This window comes from Ascidiella aspersa, chromosome 2 (assembly GCF_963924565.1).
Source record: "Ascidiella aspersa chromosome 2, kaAscAspe10.2, whole genome shotgun sequence".
Lineage (NCBI taxonomy): Eukaryota > Metazoa > Chordata > Ascidiacea > Phlebobranchia > Ascidiidae > Ascidiella > Ascidiella aspersa.
The window spans coordinates 12,614,703-12,629,467 of NC_139448.1; the positions used below are offsets into that span (position 1 = coordinate 12,614,703).

At 34.9% G+C, this 14,765-nt stretch overlaps 2 protein-coding genes and 1 long non-coding RNA gene across 4 annotated transcripts; 2 read left to right on the plus strand and 1 right to left on the minus strand.

Moving 5' to 3' along the window:
• The first annotated feature begins 234 nt into the window (after positions 1–234).
• On the plus strand, positions 235–6,361 carry LOC146163744 (bone morphogenetic protein 1-like). Its single transcript, XM_083382935.1, has 5 exons — positions 235–383; positions 529–618; positions 4,577–4,709; positions 5,310–5,423; positions 6,188–6,361. The coding sequence occupies exons 2-5, from the start codon at positions 535–537 to the stop codon at positions 6,295–6,297; spliced, it is 441 nt and encodes a 146-aa protein (XP_083239061.1). The 5' UTR covers positions 235–383; positions 529–534; the 3' UTR covers positions 6,298–6,361.
• On the minus strand, positions 1,085–3,304 carry LOC146163745 (uncharacterized). Of its 2 annotated transcripts, none has more exons than XR_014494597.1 (4): positions 3,182–3,304; positions 3,008–3,075; positions 2,650–2,736; positions 1,085–1,718 (listed from the first exon to the last, which is right to left on the minus strand). It is a non-coding gene; the product is annotated as an uncharacterized LOC146163745 (long non-coding RNA). The 2 variants fall into 2 exon arrangements; XR_014494598.1 differs by having other exon boundaries at positions 3,000–3,075.
• A 441-nt stretch (positions 6,362–6,802) lies between the features above and the next one.
• On the plus strand, positions 6,803–10,146 carry LOC146163746 (plasma kallikrein-like; the record flags this gene model as incomplete). Its single annotated transcript, XM_083380582.1, has 6 exons — positions 6,803–6,999; positions 7,773–7,874; positions 8,287–8,432; positions 8,620–8,771; positions 9,327–9,471; positions 10,013–10,146. Coding segments are annotated over 6 exons (876 nt in total), but the record flags the coding sequence as incomplete, so codon positions are not given.
• Between the last annotated feature and the right edge of the window lie 4,619 nt (positions 10,147–14,765).

Below are 14,765 nucleotides of genomic sequence, written 5' to 3' on the forward strand. Positions count from 1 at the left end.
AACTGACGAAAATCACCTAAATTGAAAAGATTGATTTTTCTAAGATAAATACTTTTCCGGGTAACTTCGTCCGTGTTTACTCAAAACTCATATTTTCATCGTTTACTCAAAACTCATATTTCATTCATCAATCACCTAAAGTTGTGGCAAGCGAAGTTTATGTAATGGTTTAATATATTTAGATTTCAGTAATAATTAAAAATTCCTCTTGTAGGTAATAACGCTCTAAAATTTTCCAAACCGATTGTTCTTTTTATATATTTCCAGCTTGTGGGGAAACAAACTTAACCGGTGCTTCGGGGGTTGTACAATCCCCCGGCTACCCTGAGAACTACCCACTATCAACTACTTGTGTGTGGAGTATTACAACAAACGCTGACAAGGTCAGAATATTTTCTTCATAAGTCAGTTGACTTTTCCTAACAAGCGAAATTTAAAAAGATAAAAATGGTTTCTAACAGATTTTAAGTATCATACGGTCGTACAAACAACTTTACATTCTCTATCTTTATCGGAATTACCCTGTAGGTGATAATGATTACATTCGCGGCTATTGATCTGGAAGTTCACGACTCATGCAGTTACGATTACATCAAGGTCTATGATGGAGATGAGTTGGTAAGTGGTTTGTATGTTACAACCTTTCTTTTAAGTGAAGTCACCATCAGTATGCAGTGCTATTCTATCCGATTAATGACATAGAAATCAACTAAGAAACATACAATAATCACCTAACATTTTTTGGATGACTATCCAAACCTATACCTACACTGTCATTCGATTAAACACCAAAATTAAACACCTGAAAGGGGCGAAATGTCAGCACGTTTAAAATTAAACATGTTTAAATTTCAGGTGTTTAGACGTTTTGCCGTTTATTTGGTCAGGTGTTTAGGGCTAGTATGCAGTGTTTCCAAATCAATTCCACAAAAATTTCATTGGGTAAACCATTTTATTGCGCGAAAAAGGTGAAAAACAACACAAAAAGCTCAACACAGTGAAAGTTTTAAAAAATGTAAAACTTGGAAAAGAAAACTATACACTAAAAATTGAAGTGCTTATATTAAAAAGGAAAAGAAGTAGGAAAACGGAAAACTTACATAATACACAAAATAACATGTTGGAAATGGATACAATGAAAGTGTTAATGCAAACAAAAATATATATGCAACAAAAAATCAAAAAGTAAATAAAAACAACAAAAAAGATATATATTTTTTAATATTTATAATTTCTATACTTGGCAAATTTTCACGGTGGGGTCTTTAGTGGGTTGTTTAAAATCATATTGAGTTATAGTATAAATATCGCTTGTTAAATACAATGAAGGTGTTTATGCAAACAAAATTGCGTATGTGATAAAAGTAAAAAAACAGATAAAGAATATATTTTACAAAGTTGAACCCTTTTTTATAAAATTTATTATTGCTATGCTTGGCAAATTTTCAAGGTGGGGCCTTAAGTAGGTGGTTTAAAAATATATAAACACAGAGCAACTTAAAGTTAATTGATAACTTAAATCCTGTGCATATTAACGAGCTTGAATATCAATGAAATATAACTTAACAATTTGTTCAAAAATGTTGTTCTTCCGCTAAGTCTAATTTAACAGCCATTCCATCCATTAATATACAAATGCAGAAATGCTGCTGTGATGTACAAAGGTTTGCCCAATAAAGGCCTTAAAGAGCTTTTCTTGACGAGTTGAGCATGGCTGCCTAGAAAATAAAATTTAGATCAATATAATATACTGCAAATCTGCAATAATTAAATTATACACTGTCACTGAACAACTTTTTTTTTATTTGCCTAACATAGTAAAATTTTCAAGTTACCATCCAGAACCACTACATGTAATGTCACAAAAACATGTTTTAGTCTGTCACTAATCACCACAAAACATATTATTAAGACATGTACTAATTTGTAGCATTAGGAAATGTATAATAATTATTTATGTTACACTGTAACTCAAGGGCGGGCAACTTCTCCGGTTTGCGGGTCAGATATGGAAAAATGAAGTACTTGGCAGGCCGGATTAAGTACTGCTAAATCTTGCATGTTTTGTCGCATAATGGCGGCTAATGTTGTACTCTTTAAACACGGCCACACTTTCATTGCACATTAATTGCTTCCCGAAGAATAAACTAAGTGCAGAACTTAGTAAACCGAAAATCAGTTTGTTTGGATTTTGAAGTTATAAGATAACAATATTTCGCTACTAAAATCATCATAAGTATAATGATTTTAGTTGCGAAATGTGGATCATTTAAGGCCGGAAACTGTCTACGGGCCACTTAAAATCCCGTATGTTGCTCCCGCCCCTGCTGTAACTGAATGACCGTGCAATGATTGCGAAACAAGTTCATTTTTATTGTAATTGATATCTTCATAACCGACTAAAATTTAAAAAAAGGTTCACCCTACTTTGAAAACAAATTAAATCATTATTTCACACAAAAAGTTAATATGTGTGCCAGATTATTGTATTGGCCATTATGTGCTATTGAAATTTGTGCTTAAACTAGTAATACACAATCTAACCCCCAAAAGTTGCCCATTACTGGGACATTCAGACCAGACACTATACACAACACATATAAATTAAATGTATTTTCCACAAATTTAAAAAAAATTGAGTTTGTTTACCTTGTGATCCATATTCTTTTGTTGATTTCCACTTGCACTTTGTCACAGACTTTTATTTTCCCATCTTGCACTTTGCAGTTAAAATTGCTGGAAATAAATAAAATTATGTAAACTATATAATTTATTAAAGGGCCAGTAGCATTCCAAAAGACTACAGATTAAATTTTACTGCTGGAACAATATGTAACATATTTTTTTACATATTCTATGATGAAAGGTTCTAAGCAAAAACTTATATATTAGCCAATTGCGAAAGGCAATAGTTTTCCTCGCTGGCCGCTACATATGAAATAAAAGCCAAATGCGAATAAATTATTTTCATGTAAAACATGTAAGTAAAATGAAATTACATTTTAACCTTAGTGATCGTCCGTGAAGTTGTTTTTGAAGTCGAAAAGAGCAATTTGTTTGCTGTCATTGATTTCCCTGAAACAAAGCAGTGTAATTAAGTATCTTTAATAATAATAAATTGTTAAAAGCATACTTGATTGTTTAACAGAAAAATTAAATTTCTATTTAAAAGCATACAAACCTTAAATGTTTCATCTAAGTTAATCCTTTAATGTGTACAAAGTGTAAAGCCACGAATCATCATGAAATAGTATTTTACAACTTTCATTGCTTTTGGATATATGAATGAAATACCTATAATTCTGAAACAAAATACCCAATTCAGTCACTTCATTTTCCAAGACAAGGCTTTTGTAACATACATTTCAGATTCTCAACCTGACAGTCTTGCACAGCTAATAAAACATTATTACTACACATTTATCAAAAGTATATTAAAGTATATATGTCACCAGTATACACATTAGTATTTGTTTAACATAAATGTTAGTAACTCGAAAGCCAAATATACGCAAAACCGGCTTTAACAGTAATGTATAACTTGTAAAAGTTCTAAGTATTTTCTCTGTTTGAGGTTTCAATATCCCGCGTTCGTCACAGGCCAGTGCGTTATTCAGCGGACCGAATCAATTTCAAATTAACTATGACTTTATTTATTGAATGAAATTTATATGTACACATAAAATTGTATTAAAACAAAACATAATTACTATAGTTAGTTAAAATATATCGTAAATCAAACACTTAATAAAGAATACTTACTGTTCGTCATATGTCAAACCAGATCTTGAAAAATATATAAGCTTCATTGCGATACAGCTTTCCCTAGAATAAATCCGTGCCGTAGATTGTTTTCATCGCGCGTTTTTTTATTGCTGGCGCAATTTAAGTAGGTCATGGCGGCACAAGACCGCACAGCCTCGCTTTGTACTTTGGTACAAAGCTATAGGCAAGCTACATTAATGAAATCAAATATTGGATTAAATGACACGTTGAGCACACTAACCCGTATATTATTATTTCCACATTTACAAAAATAAAATAATGCCAAATAGGCCGAACAGATGTTAAGTTAGGAAACCATGTCTTAAGTCAGTTTGTTTATTGTGATCTGTCACGGCCATATATGCTAACTTGTTAAATATTTGACGAAATCGATAGACGCAATCGCACATAAAACAACCGTTCAGTGCTTTAAAATAACAATACCTCTCTCAACAACATATCATCACATCAACATAAATGGCTTAAGCTATTGCTTTGCAAGAATGCATCGAATTAAACACGTCTAACAATCAACGTGTTAAAATATCAAGTGTTTAATCGTCAACATGTTTAAAATCGTTAATTGTGCTTAAAATATCCCAATATTCGTTGTTAAACACGTCAAAATATCAGGTGTTTAGCATAAAATCGTTCAGATGTTTAGAATTTAAACATCAAAATTCAAATTAAATACAAAGGTGTTTAAATTAGGTGTTTAAGTGTTTAGAATTTAAACGTGCTTAGACCGTTTTGGTGTTTAAATTTAAACACCGTTCTGACAGTGTATGCTAATTCTTGCTTCAAATTTCAGTACACTGGACAAGCATTCTGTGGAACCCAAAAGCCAAAAACGTTTGCCGCTGTCTCAACGACTGTTAGAATTGAATTCATTTCCGATTCATCTAGCTCCGGAACCGGTTTTGAAATACAGTGGAACACTATCGGTAATAATTTTAAAGCTAAAATCGATAAGTTTGTGACAGATAAGGCTAATAATATTAATCATATTTTATTTGGAGTGAGTTATGGTGCTGATTTCCTGCATTTAATATCAAACGATTCGTGCCAATTTTTGCACGTTGCACAAATCTGTGTTTGCAGTTTAACAATAGCTCCGTGTGACCCTGGGACTCTAATACATTTTTGTCAAATTGCTATATTATGCAGTTGTCTATGTCTTTCCATTGCACTCTATCATTAGTTCTATTTATTTGAAGACAACAACTATTTTTCGCTTTCGGTCTTAACCTAAAAACTGTCTTTATCAATATGCCCAATTTTTTAAAGGCGTTTTTTACCTCCAATCCACGTCAATTGTTTAGTGCCTGTGAACTATATTTGGAGATATTTTCTTTGCAAAGCACTGCGTTACCGAGTCATAGTATTGCGTCATTCAGTAAAGCCATTCTTTCAAAAAGCCTTGAAAATACGTATGGCCGCCGTTAAAAAAAGACCGGTTGCGACCATATGTTGTGCAAAACCGCAAATATGCTCTATGGTTACACGATGGTAAAATTTTTCAGTTAATGCAAATTGAAATTTAGATCGATGCATCGCCACTGAATTTACGTGTTGGAACGGAACGTGCATTCCCTTAAGCAACCGCTGCGATGGTGTTCGACATTGTATCGCCGATGACAGCGACGAGATTGAATGTGGTGAGTTTATAAGATCTCTGAAAGTAAGCAGAGTTGCACAGTCGATTAAAAACAAACCGAGTCCCGAAACCGACTAAAGCCAAGTTTTCTACTCCATCGGGTTGCGAGTCCGGCTCGTACTACAGCCTCTATGTCACCCACACACGTGATTAAAATAATCTACTTATATGGGTATATTTGCTGTTTGCCACCAACTCATTGGGGAATCATCCACCCACAATACGTGGAAAATATACCACCATATGCTATTACACTTTTACAATTTACAGTTTGCGGCCTTATCGGTTTGGCATAATGGTACTTATCGGTTTCGAAAATGGAGTATGCGCGCGTCGAACTCGAGTAGTCTTACTCGATTACCCTGTCCTACAGCGTCGAGTTCCGGGTATAAATCCGACTTAGAATCCCTGGTCCGAGCATCTCCAATTAATTTATGCCCGTGATCCATTATGTGCATCATGTGGAACCCCATCAGATTTCAGGAATGGCATGTTCTGTCATCTACATGTAAAATGCCGTAAGGCAAAACTGTTTCGAATTACCATTTGCTCTACTGACTAGCAACAAGTGTTTAATCAGTGTTCTACGGGTTACTCGAACAAAATATACATTATTGCAAGTATTAGTTGAAAATATACCCCGAAACGTCACTTCTAGTTGAGAAGCACCGAGTTAATTTATTAAGCGACGCTCCAAATTGCGTAAACTACATTGGTCCAACCTTTGAAATCTTTACAACGTTTGAACTGCCTATTTTGTTGCAGAGCAGATACCGTCGAGCAACGATCAATGTGGAAAAGTCTACGCACCTCCGACATTTACATGGGTACATCCGTTGATGTTAAATTTGTTAAAATTAAATTTAGTAAATTAAAAATAAAAATATTTAACTATATGGGTATTAAAGGTTGTTTATTCAATAAGTGACGGTATGTTATATAGTCACTAAATTGGTTCTGTACCTAAAATTCAATGAAAAGCAGAAAATTGTCTAAGTTTTATTTTGATTTTGGGCTCAGAGTACAACAACTAATCAATAAAAAAATTTGCATTTCTGAATTCCTAAGAGTTAAAAACTTGCAATATGCTTTCTAATAAGTATGTTTTAACCATGTGTTAGCAATGCAAAAGCAGAATTATATTAAAGTAAAGAGTTGATTTTTTGTACGATAGTCTATGTCGACTTTATTTCATGATCGAGCTTGCAAGCAATTGGTTGAAGACGTATCCCGAGCAATGTGAAAATAAGAAAAAACTCTTCTTGTTCAGGACAACCGCATAGTAGGCGGCAACGATTATATTAAAGTAAAGAGTTGATTTTTTGTACGATAGTCTATGTCGACTTTATTTCATGATCGAGCTTGCAAGCAATTGGTTGAAAATGTATCCCCGAAAATACGACAAAAACTCTTCTTGTTCAGGACAACCGCATAGTGGGCGGCAACGAGGCTGCCGTGGACTCGTGGCCCTGGCAAGTTTCGATCTCCAGCACACTTGGTGGAAACCCCAGTTGCGGAGGAACAGTCATCGGCAACGAGTGGATACTAACTGCTGCACATTGCCTGCAATCGTTTGTGTAAGTTAAGAAGCGTTTTTTTGTTTGCCTAGAAAAGACTTCGGTTTCCAATAGGTAATTGCTGTTTCAATATGTATGTTCACAGCATTGTTGGGTGGAATGCGAACAGGAAAAGAACAATCTTTATATTTTAAAATATCACGGTTTGTTCGTTATATTTGTAGTGGTGGTGTTCAGCAAATTCCGTTATTACGCAAGATGTTTAAAATTATTTTTTGTCAACACGCCCAAAACGGTCAGACAAAAACAGGTGTTTATGAATCACAGCCGTTAAAACGACGTGGCTAACTTCGTGGGCAGTCGAAAATACTTTTCCGGTCTAGCTAAAATTATTTTTTGATAAGTTTTAAATAATCACACCATAAAAGATTTAACGTATATAATATATATATTTATAAGCGAAAACGCCTTGGTATAGAAAACAATAATGAATAATAAATTGAATGATATATATAACTTGTAATTTTGATATGATAAGTATGTTCAATAAAACTTTACTTTTAAAAAAGGCTTTTTTACCAAGTATCACCATTGTTGTATTTGCAATAGCCTACTATTTTTTAATCAATATTGTTCTGCATGTTCTTACGAAATAGCTTTCCATATTGCCGTGTATTTATTTGTTAAGGATTTAAAGTAGAATAGGTCACCAGGTAAAAAACGCAACAATCTATTAACCCGTTCTTAAGATGGTTTATATCAATTGACTTTAGAAAAATCTTCGAGAAACAAATATTAACCCAAACTGTTCAAAATTATTTATTTTATTACAGAGCAAGTGGAACATTTATATCAGCAGGGAGAAATTCGCTCAACGAAGTCGCTCCACAAACTTCAATTGCCCACGAGATTCACATTCACGAGTCCTACACTAGGTAAAATATTTTATTGTTTTGCTTATGTCTTTTATTGAGGCTTTTCGGATCAATTTTGGTCTTATAATATTTCAACTTTGTTGAACAAAAATAAAAAAATTAAGAAGTAAAAAGGTATATTTTATGTTTTATCTAAGATTTAAAGTATAGTATTATCACAACGAACTAAAAAATGATGTCCGGGAATATAAAACACCTTGCGCAAAACAATTGCTATTATACCCCAACGTGCATTTATTAAAGAAGAGGTTAAATAGTAAAAAATATGGGTTATGAGCTCGTGTCCAATTTGTATTAGAGATCGCCAGCTCGATTATTTACATTGGTGGGTCGGATCCGGCATGTGGGCTTTAGGTTGCCGACCCCAGAAGAATGCCAAACAATCGTTTTATTTTATGCCTTTGCTTTTTAGCTTTGAACTCGGCTTCGATATTGCATTGGTAAGGCTGGCGACACCACTGGTGTTTAACGAACAAGTTCGCCCCATATGTCTCCCAACATCTGCATCACAAATCGACGGAATTGCATTTGGAGTTGCCACTGGGTGGGGAAGTTTAAGTAAGTGTTTCAGAATCCGATTTTTTTTATGTACTTAATAAGGATATTTCCGGCACATCTTTAAAATTATTTTTTTTTCAGCAAATCTTTAAAAACTTATTTCCAGCAAATCTCTGACAAAGGCTGTACCAATTTTGCTGCAAAAATGTTGAGCATTAAAAGCAATTAAACCCTTTAAACAATTTAGAGCAATTCGGACCAACGCCCAACAAACTTCACCAAGTACGACTCCCGATCCTTACCAATACTGAGTGCGAGGCGACGTTGCAAAATGCCACCATTCTTTCGTCACAAGTGTGCGCCGGTGACGTAACAAACGGAGGAATCGATACTTGCCGGGTAGAATTTATTTTTTAGTAACTGAAATGGCAGCGCATCTTTTAGTGCAGACCAGGAAAGAGGTGATGCTTATAAAGCAAAATGGTAAAGATAAAGTAAAAAAAGATTTGGTGATATTAAGCTCGCTTTACAGTACTATAAATTTAGTAATACTTCATACGAGGATCAGTAACCATATCACAAATGTCCGTCGTCCTTGTACAAAAATATCCATGAATTTTAGTGGGCTACCCTTGCTTTTTGACAACGAGTTGTTTACTGTCCTCTGGTAAAGTTGTTTTAAGCCGTACTTAGCGACAAAATGTAGGCAATCACAATTAAGCAACTATAGCACTGAAATTTTAAAAGGTGTACTAAACCTTACAGCTATCGCTACTAATAAATAAAGCTGATGAATTCAAACGGCAAATGACTCAGGATGTCAGGATGTTGCCAATAAATTAAAAAAACGTATCAATTCGCGAAGCATACCGAAGATAAGGAAATCCGATATAGACCATGGGGCGTAATATATCCCTTTCTTTTATACATTTTTTAACCAAATTGCTTACAAAGGGCGACTCAGGAGGACCCCTCGCTGTTCTTGTGGATGAAAGTTCTTGGACACAGGTTGGCATCACATCGTACGGTTACGGGTGCGCCGGTGTCGGAGCTCCCGGAATCTACACAAGGGTTTCTTCCTATACAGTTTGGATCAACGGTAAGTGCAGACTTGGCGAACACAACACCTCGTTTTAGGGTGTTGACAGTTTTTCACAAATCTTTGTTTTTACTAGCAGTGGTAAACGCCAGAACAAACTGTCCAATGACTAGGAAGTTTTAAACAGGTTAATATACAAATAAGTTGAGAAATTCGTTTTTGCGCAGCGCAGCTTTTTAAAGTTGATAGCAGTGCTGTAAACAAGTCTTTTCAAACTGACTAAAGTCCCAGTCAAGTCAGTTGTAAAATTACTCATTGGTAAACTAGCTCGATTACGGGCAATAAAACAACTAAACTATAACAAAAAAACACATATATAGCAAGAAAATTGTTTTATGTAGAAAAATTGGTGTATATAGCGAAAACTTTTTATTTTAACCCAAGTCAGTTGTCCGAAAGACTTAAGTCAAGTCAAGTCATTTGAAAACAGTGACTTAAGTACACTTAAGTCAAGTCAATGACTTTAGTCATTATAACACTGGTTAATAGATAAACCAATGTGTATCAAGTAAACTGAAGTATGTGAAATTGTGTTTCTCAGGAATAATGTCGGAAGCCACCACAACAACCTCTACCACCACTGTATCAACAGTTAGCAGTTCTTCAACTCGGTCGGAGGGATTTCTTCTTTTTGGTGTCTTTTCGTCGTTAATAGTCGCTTTTGTACATTTATGAAGCACTTTTCTCTCGTAATTTTTTCGTTTTCATGTTTTTGCCAAGTTCCATTTTTTCTAATTTATTCTGTCAGCTACTGCGACATATTGCGCTTCTCAGATATTTATGATGACAACCATGCAATTTATTTATACTGTGAGTATTGCATTTCGGATAATATGCCTTAATCGTCACATTGCTGTGGCAGGCATCTTTTTTTTAATTTTATCGCGCCCACATATAGGAAATGTCGTTACATTGTTTTCTGTATTTAAAAGTATAAGATACCTTATTGCGCCTCGTCGGCAAACTTCAAATGATAACCTTTATTTCTTGATCACGCCGACCATAAAAATAATGATTTTTATGATTTCATTTTTTGACACAAGCGGAAATTATATACTGCCAATCACCAAAACTATTATGAATAATACGTATTTAATGAAAATAAATTAGGCAGACAATTCACAAAAAGTTTTTGGTCATGTTTGTTTTTACTTTTATGACGACACTTGACATCAGGAAAGCGACTTATTAAATGTTGCATGATAGATGTCCTCAGGTTAATCATGTTTAAAGTTTTGCCTTATATATATATATATTGCATTTGTCAGCTTGTTGTGAATGATTTATGTAGTTTTAAACAATATTTAGACACTTAATAAAATGTAAAATGGCTGTGAGGCTGGAGATGGAGATGGGCAAATAGCAAATATTCTCCAATTTTTTTTCATATATTCTCTAAAAAACGTTTTTTCATATATTCTCTAAATCGTATTTCATTTTATTGTCGCGGTAATACACAAAGAGGTAAGGCCGTGAATAAACTTTCATCCACCGTGCAATTAACTCAGGGAAGCATTGCGAGTAGGGATGTTCAAAGCAGAATATCGGCGACACATTTATAATGCTTGCTTTAAATGCGGTGTCAGCGTTTTTTGGGCGACCAATTACTTCGCGATAAGCTTCGCCTAATAATCAAGTGTCAATAGGGTGTTATTGGGTGAGCGAGCGTCTAGCGCTGGGGTGGGCATTTAGTTTGTTACCGCAGGACGCATGAGAAACATAAAATGTTGTGGTAGAGGGTGACTTGACGCGGGGGGCGGTGGAGAATTTTTTTTGTAAATATGAAATATTTAGTCGCTGTAAACAAAAACCATTAAATTTTATAATGATTTTGAATGTATAGTCTAAATCAAGTTTTAAGAGAAGGGTTACATTTGCTTTTTGAGTCCGCACCCTTAGTCACCTCTAATTAGGGACAAAAAACAATGACGTCATCGTTTTAGTCCTATACAGGTATCTACTCCTATCTAGCGGCAGAAAAACTTCAACAGAGAATGCGTTCATATAACTTGCCTTATTCAGCTCGCAAAGCGACGGCGGTTGGGATCCTGCTGCGCTTTATTATCCCACACGTGCAACGTTCATTGTGCGAAGGGGCTGTCTTACTAACAGTGGGCGCGTGCGACTTGCTTTTTAGAAAGAGGTTTCTCTTAGCAAAATAACTTATTGCTCTTACTAAACAGCATATTTCACTGTCTCAAATTTAAATGCGAAACCTTAGGGCAGTGTAACCTCTCCGTTTGCACCTGTTTCGTATCTTACTTCAATCAAACATATCAACACCAGCCCTGCACGACTTAAAATTGTACAAGGGCGCAGTGAGCAAAATACTCAAGGTTATTGCAGTTTTATAGCGAAGACGTTACACAGTCACGTCATAACATGGTGCCTTACAAAAATAAGTCTTAAAAACACTGTGTTTATTTGATCTAGATTGGCAAAATGTTTGATTTAAAAGGTGGCGTATTTGGCACATTAAAGAGTTTTTCGTATTGCTCCAAACAACAAATTTAAAGTCTGTTTAAACAGTGATTGCTCGGGCAAAGACATGGTAGAAATTTCCCGAGTAAAAGTTGGCAAAAGTATAGGAAACCATAGGCGTTAAACCATTTTAAGAGAATGATAACGTTTTTTTTGTACGTGTTACCTGGCCAGAATGTAATAACATGGCCGTACGCATTATCTAAGTCAATTCTATTTGTCTAATATATGCTTCGATCATTCCCCAATATTACGCAATTGATGAACCCCTTTCGCACCAATGCTATAAGTTAAATGGGGATGTTTTCGGCCCATATCTGTTTTTGCTTGCAGAAACAAGTTAAGGAAAAAAAATATATACCAAATATACAATACAAAATATAACATAGTAAAAATTAAAAAATAAAGTAATAAAAAATATTAAAAATTGAAATTTAATAAAATTAAAATTGAAAAATTAAAAATTGAAAACAAAAAATAAACACCAAGCCCTGAAAATATACCCCCCGACAAAACATACAACAACCGCACCCCCGTCTAGCGATGTAGACATGGGTCTTCACCCCTAGGGGCCTCTGACTGGGGAGCAAAAAACCTAAAATATCGTGACGTCATCGTTTTAGCTCTTTTTAGCTATCTACTCCTACCTAGCGGCAGAAAGACTTAATTGTCCCGCGCGTGCAACGCTGCGCTTCATTGTCCCGCGCGTGCAACGTTCATTGTTCGAAGTGGCTGCGTTAGTAAAACTGGGCGCGTGCGACTTGCATTTAGGAAAGAGGCTTTACTTAGTAAAATAACTTACTACTCTTACAAAACAACATATTTTACTGCCGCAAATATAAATGCGAAATCTGGTGGCAGTGTACGCCTCTCTGTTTGCACCTGTTGCGCATATTACTCTAATCAAACATATCAACACCAGGCCTAAACAAATTAAAATTGTACCAGGGCCGCAGCAAGCAAAACATAAAGCTGAATGCGGACCAAGCCAGGGTAAAATATTACCGAGTAAAATTGGCAAAAGCATAGCAAACTATAGGCGTTAAATAATTTTAAGAGAATTATTATATTTGCTTTTTAAACAAGTTACCTCGTCAAAATTCAATAACATGGCCGCACTCATTATCTACGTAAATTCTATTTATCAAATATATTTCTCGATCATTTCCCAAATACCTTGCCGTATTTTTATTTGTTATCGCGGTATTACATGAAAAGGCAAGGCCAGTATAAAATAAAGTTTCATCCATCGTAAAGCAGCGAGGCATTGCTAGAAACTTCATTTATATGACGTTCCTGAATTATGTCGCCAGATTGAATCATAAGTTAAAAAATCCTGAAAATTTTCTTGAAGGTAAAGCTTTCAATGCCAGTTTGTCACTGTCTCTGGGATTAGAATTTTTGTTTTGAAGCGGCAAAAATAAAATATAAAACAATAAAATATTTTGATTACAGACGATTCTAAAATTAATTTTGCATAGTCTTTACCAAACTAACGAAAAAGAAAATTAAACCCTGGCAACTACCCCTTTCGTATCTAAGACATAATTTCAGGCGGGTGATTTTCGGCCAATATCTGTTTTTGCTTGCAGAAACAAGTTAAGGAAATAAAAGAATAAGCAACGTTTATACTAAACCACAAACCAAAGTCAAATTAATAATATTTAAAAGCAACCCTGATAAGTAACACTATTTATAACGGACCACAATCCCCCCTCCTCCTAAAGGAAAAAAATGAAAAAAAAAAATTATAAATATACACTAAACCCTGAAAATATACCCCCCGATAAAATATACAACAACCGCACCCCCGTCTAGTTTGATTTTGTTGTGGATCGCAAAAAAACGTTAATAAATTTAAAGGGATCGCAGATTAAAAATTTGGGAAGCCCTGCTATAGCCTATACTTGTGTACAATCCTCGCATGGCGAAGTTTAATCACAAAATTCCACATGCAGGTTGACCCTGATGGCCTGATACCGATATTGCTATTTTCGGTACTGTTTATATCAGTGGTTCTCAAACTGGGGTCCGCGAGACAATTTTCTGGGACCGCGAAGCACCTAACAAAAAAATCAACACGACGCTCCTGAAGAAGATAATTTTTTGTGCAATAAAATGTTCAGGCAGCTTACGTTTCCAAACCAAGCTGAGCAGTTTTTCATTTACGTTATTGCACGCTTAAGTTAAATTGTGCATTGTGACGTCATAGTGTTGCGTTGTGCTAGTAAGAATTACGTTTTTACAGCTTGCTGCGCTGCCACTGTGGGCACGGTTTTAAAACTGTTCGTGATTGCTATACTCAAATAAAGTGATTCGTTAATTAGAGGTTAACATAACTGATAGCAAAGAAGCAAGTGCACCCGTCTAATTGATACAATTAAAAACAACGTGTTATTTTGAGTTTATTTGTGTATATTTTTAAGGACCGTGAGCAATTAAACAAAATGCTGGGGGACCGTTGCATAATTTTTTAACAAATGTTTAAGAACCACTGGTTTATATGGTCCTGTAAAATCGAAAAAAGTTAATTGGTCTTTTGGAAAAATATTTACTGCTTTGTTTCATACTTTGTTATTCGATACTTTCTACTCGTGGGAAATCCATAATACCTGTTGTGAGAAAAGTCTAACAGATCGTATCGCTTTTTGTTTTGACCATCACCTGATATCCAGTAACTATTTCTGTCTGACAAAATGCGTTCGAAGGTCAGCCTTTAAAAGTCAATATTTCTCTAGCGTTGTAGGTGCGACGCAAATCAAAGGCAAACGAGTAGGCAACAACGGACATCTTCACATTGAGTTAGCAGATTA

What these genes read in the sequence shown, in the direction of transcription:
- LOC146163744 (XM_083382935.1), top strand. Translation starts at nt 535, where the DNA reads ATGATTACATTCGCGGCTATTGATCTGGAAGTTCACGACTCATGCAGT. An exon ending in TCTATGATGGAGATGAGTTG is followed by an intron (nt 619 to 4,576) that starts GTAAGTGGTTTG and finishes TTCAAATTTCAG; the next exon opens with TACACTGGACAAGCATTCTG. An exon ending in CAGCGACGAGATTGAATGTG is followed by an intron (nt 5,424 to 6,187) that starts GTGAGTTTATAA and finishes ATTTTGTTGCAG; the next exon opens with AGCAGATACCGTCGAGCAAC.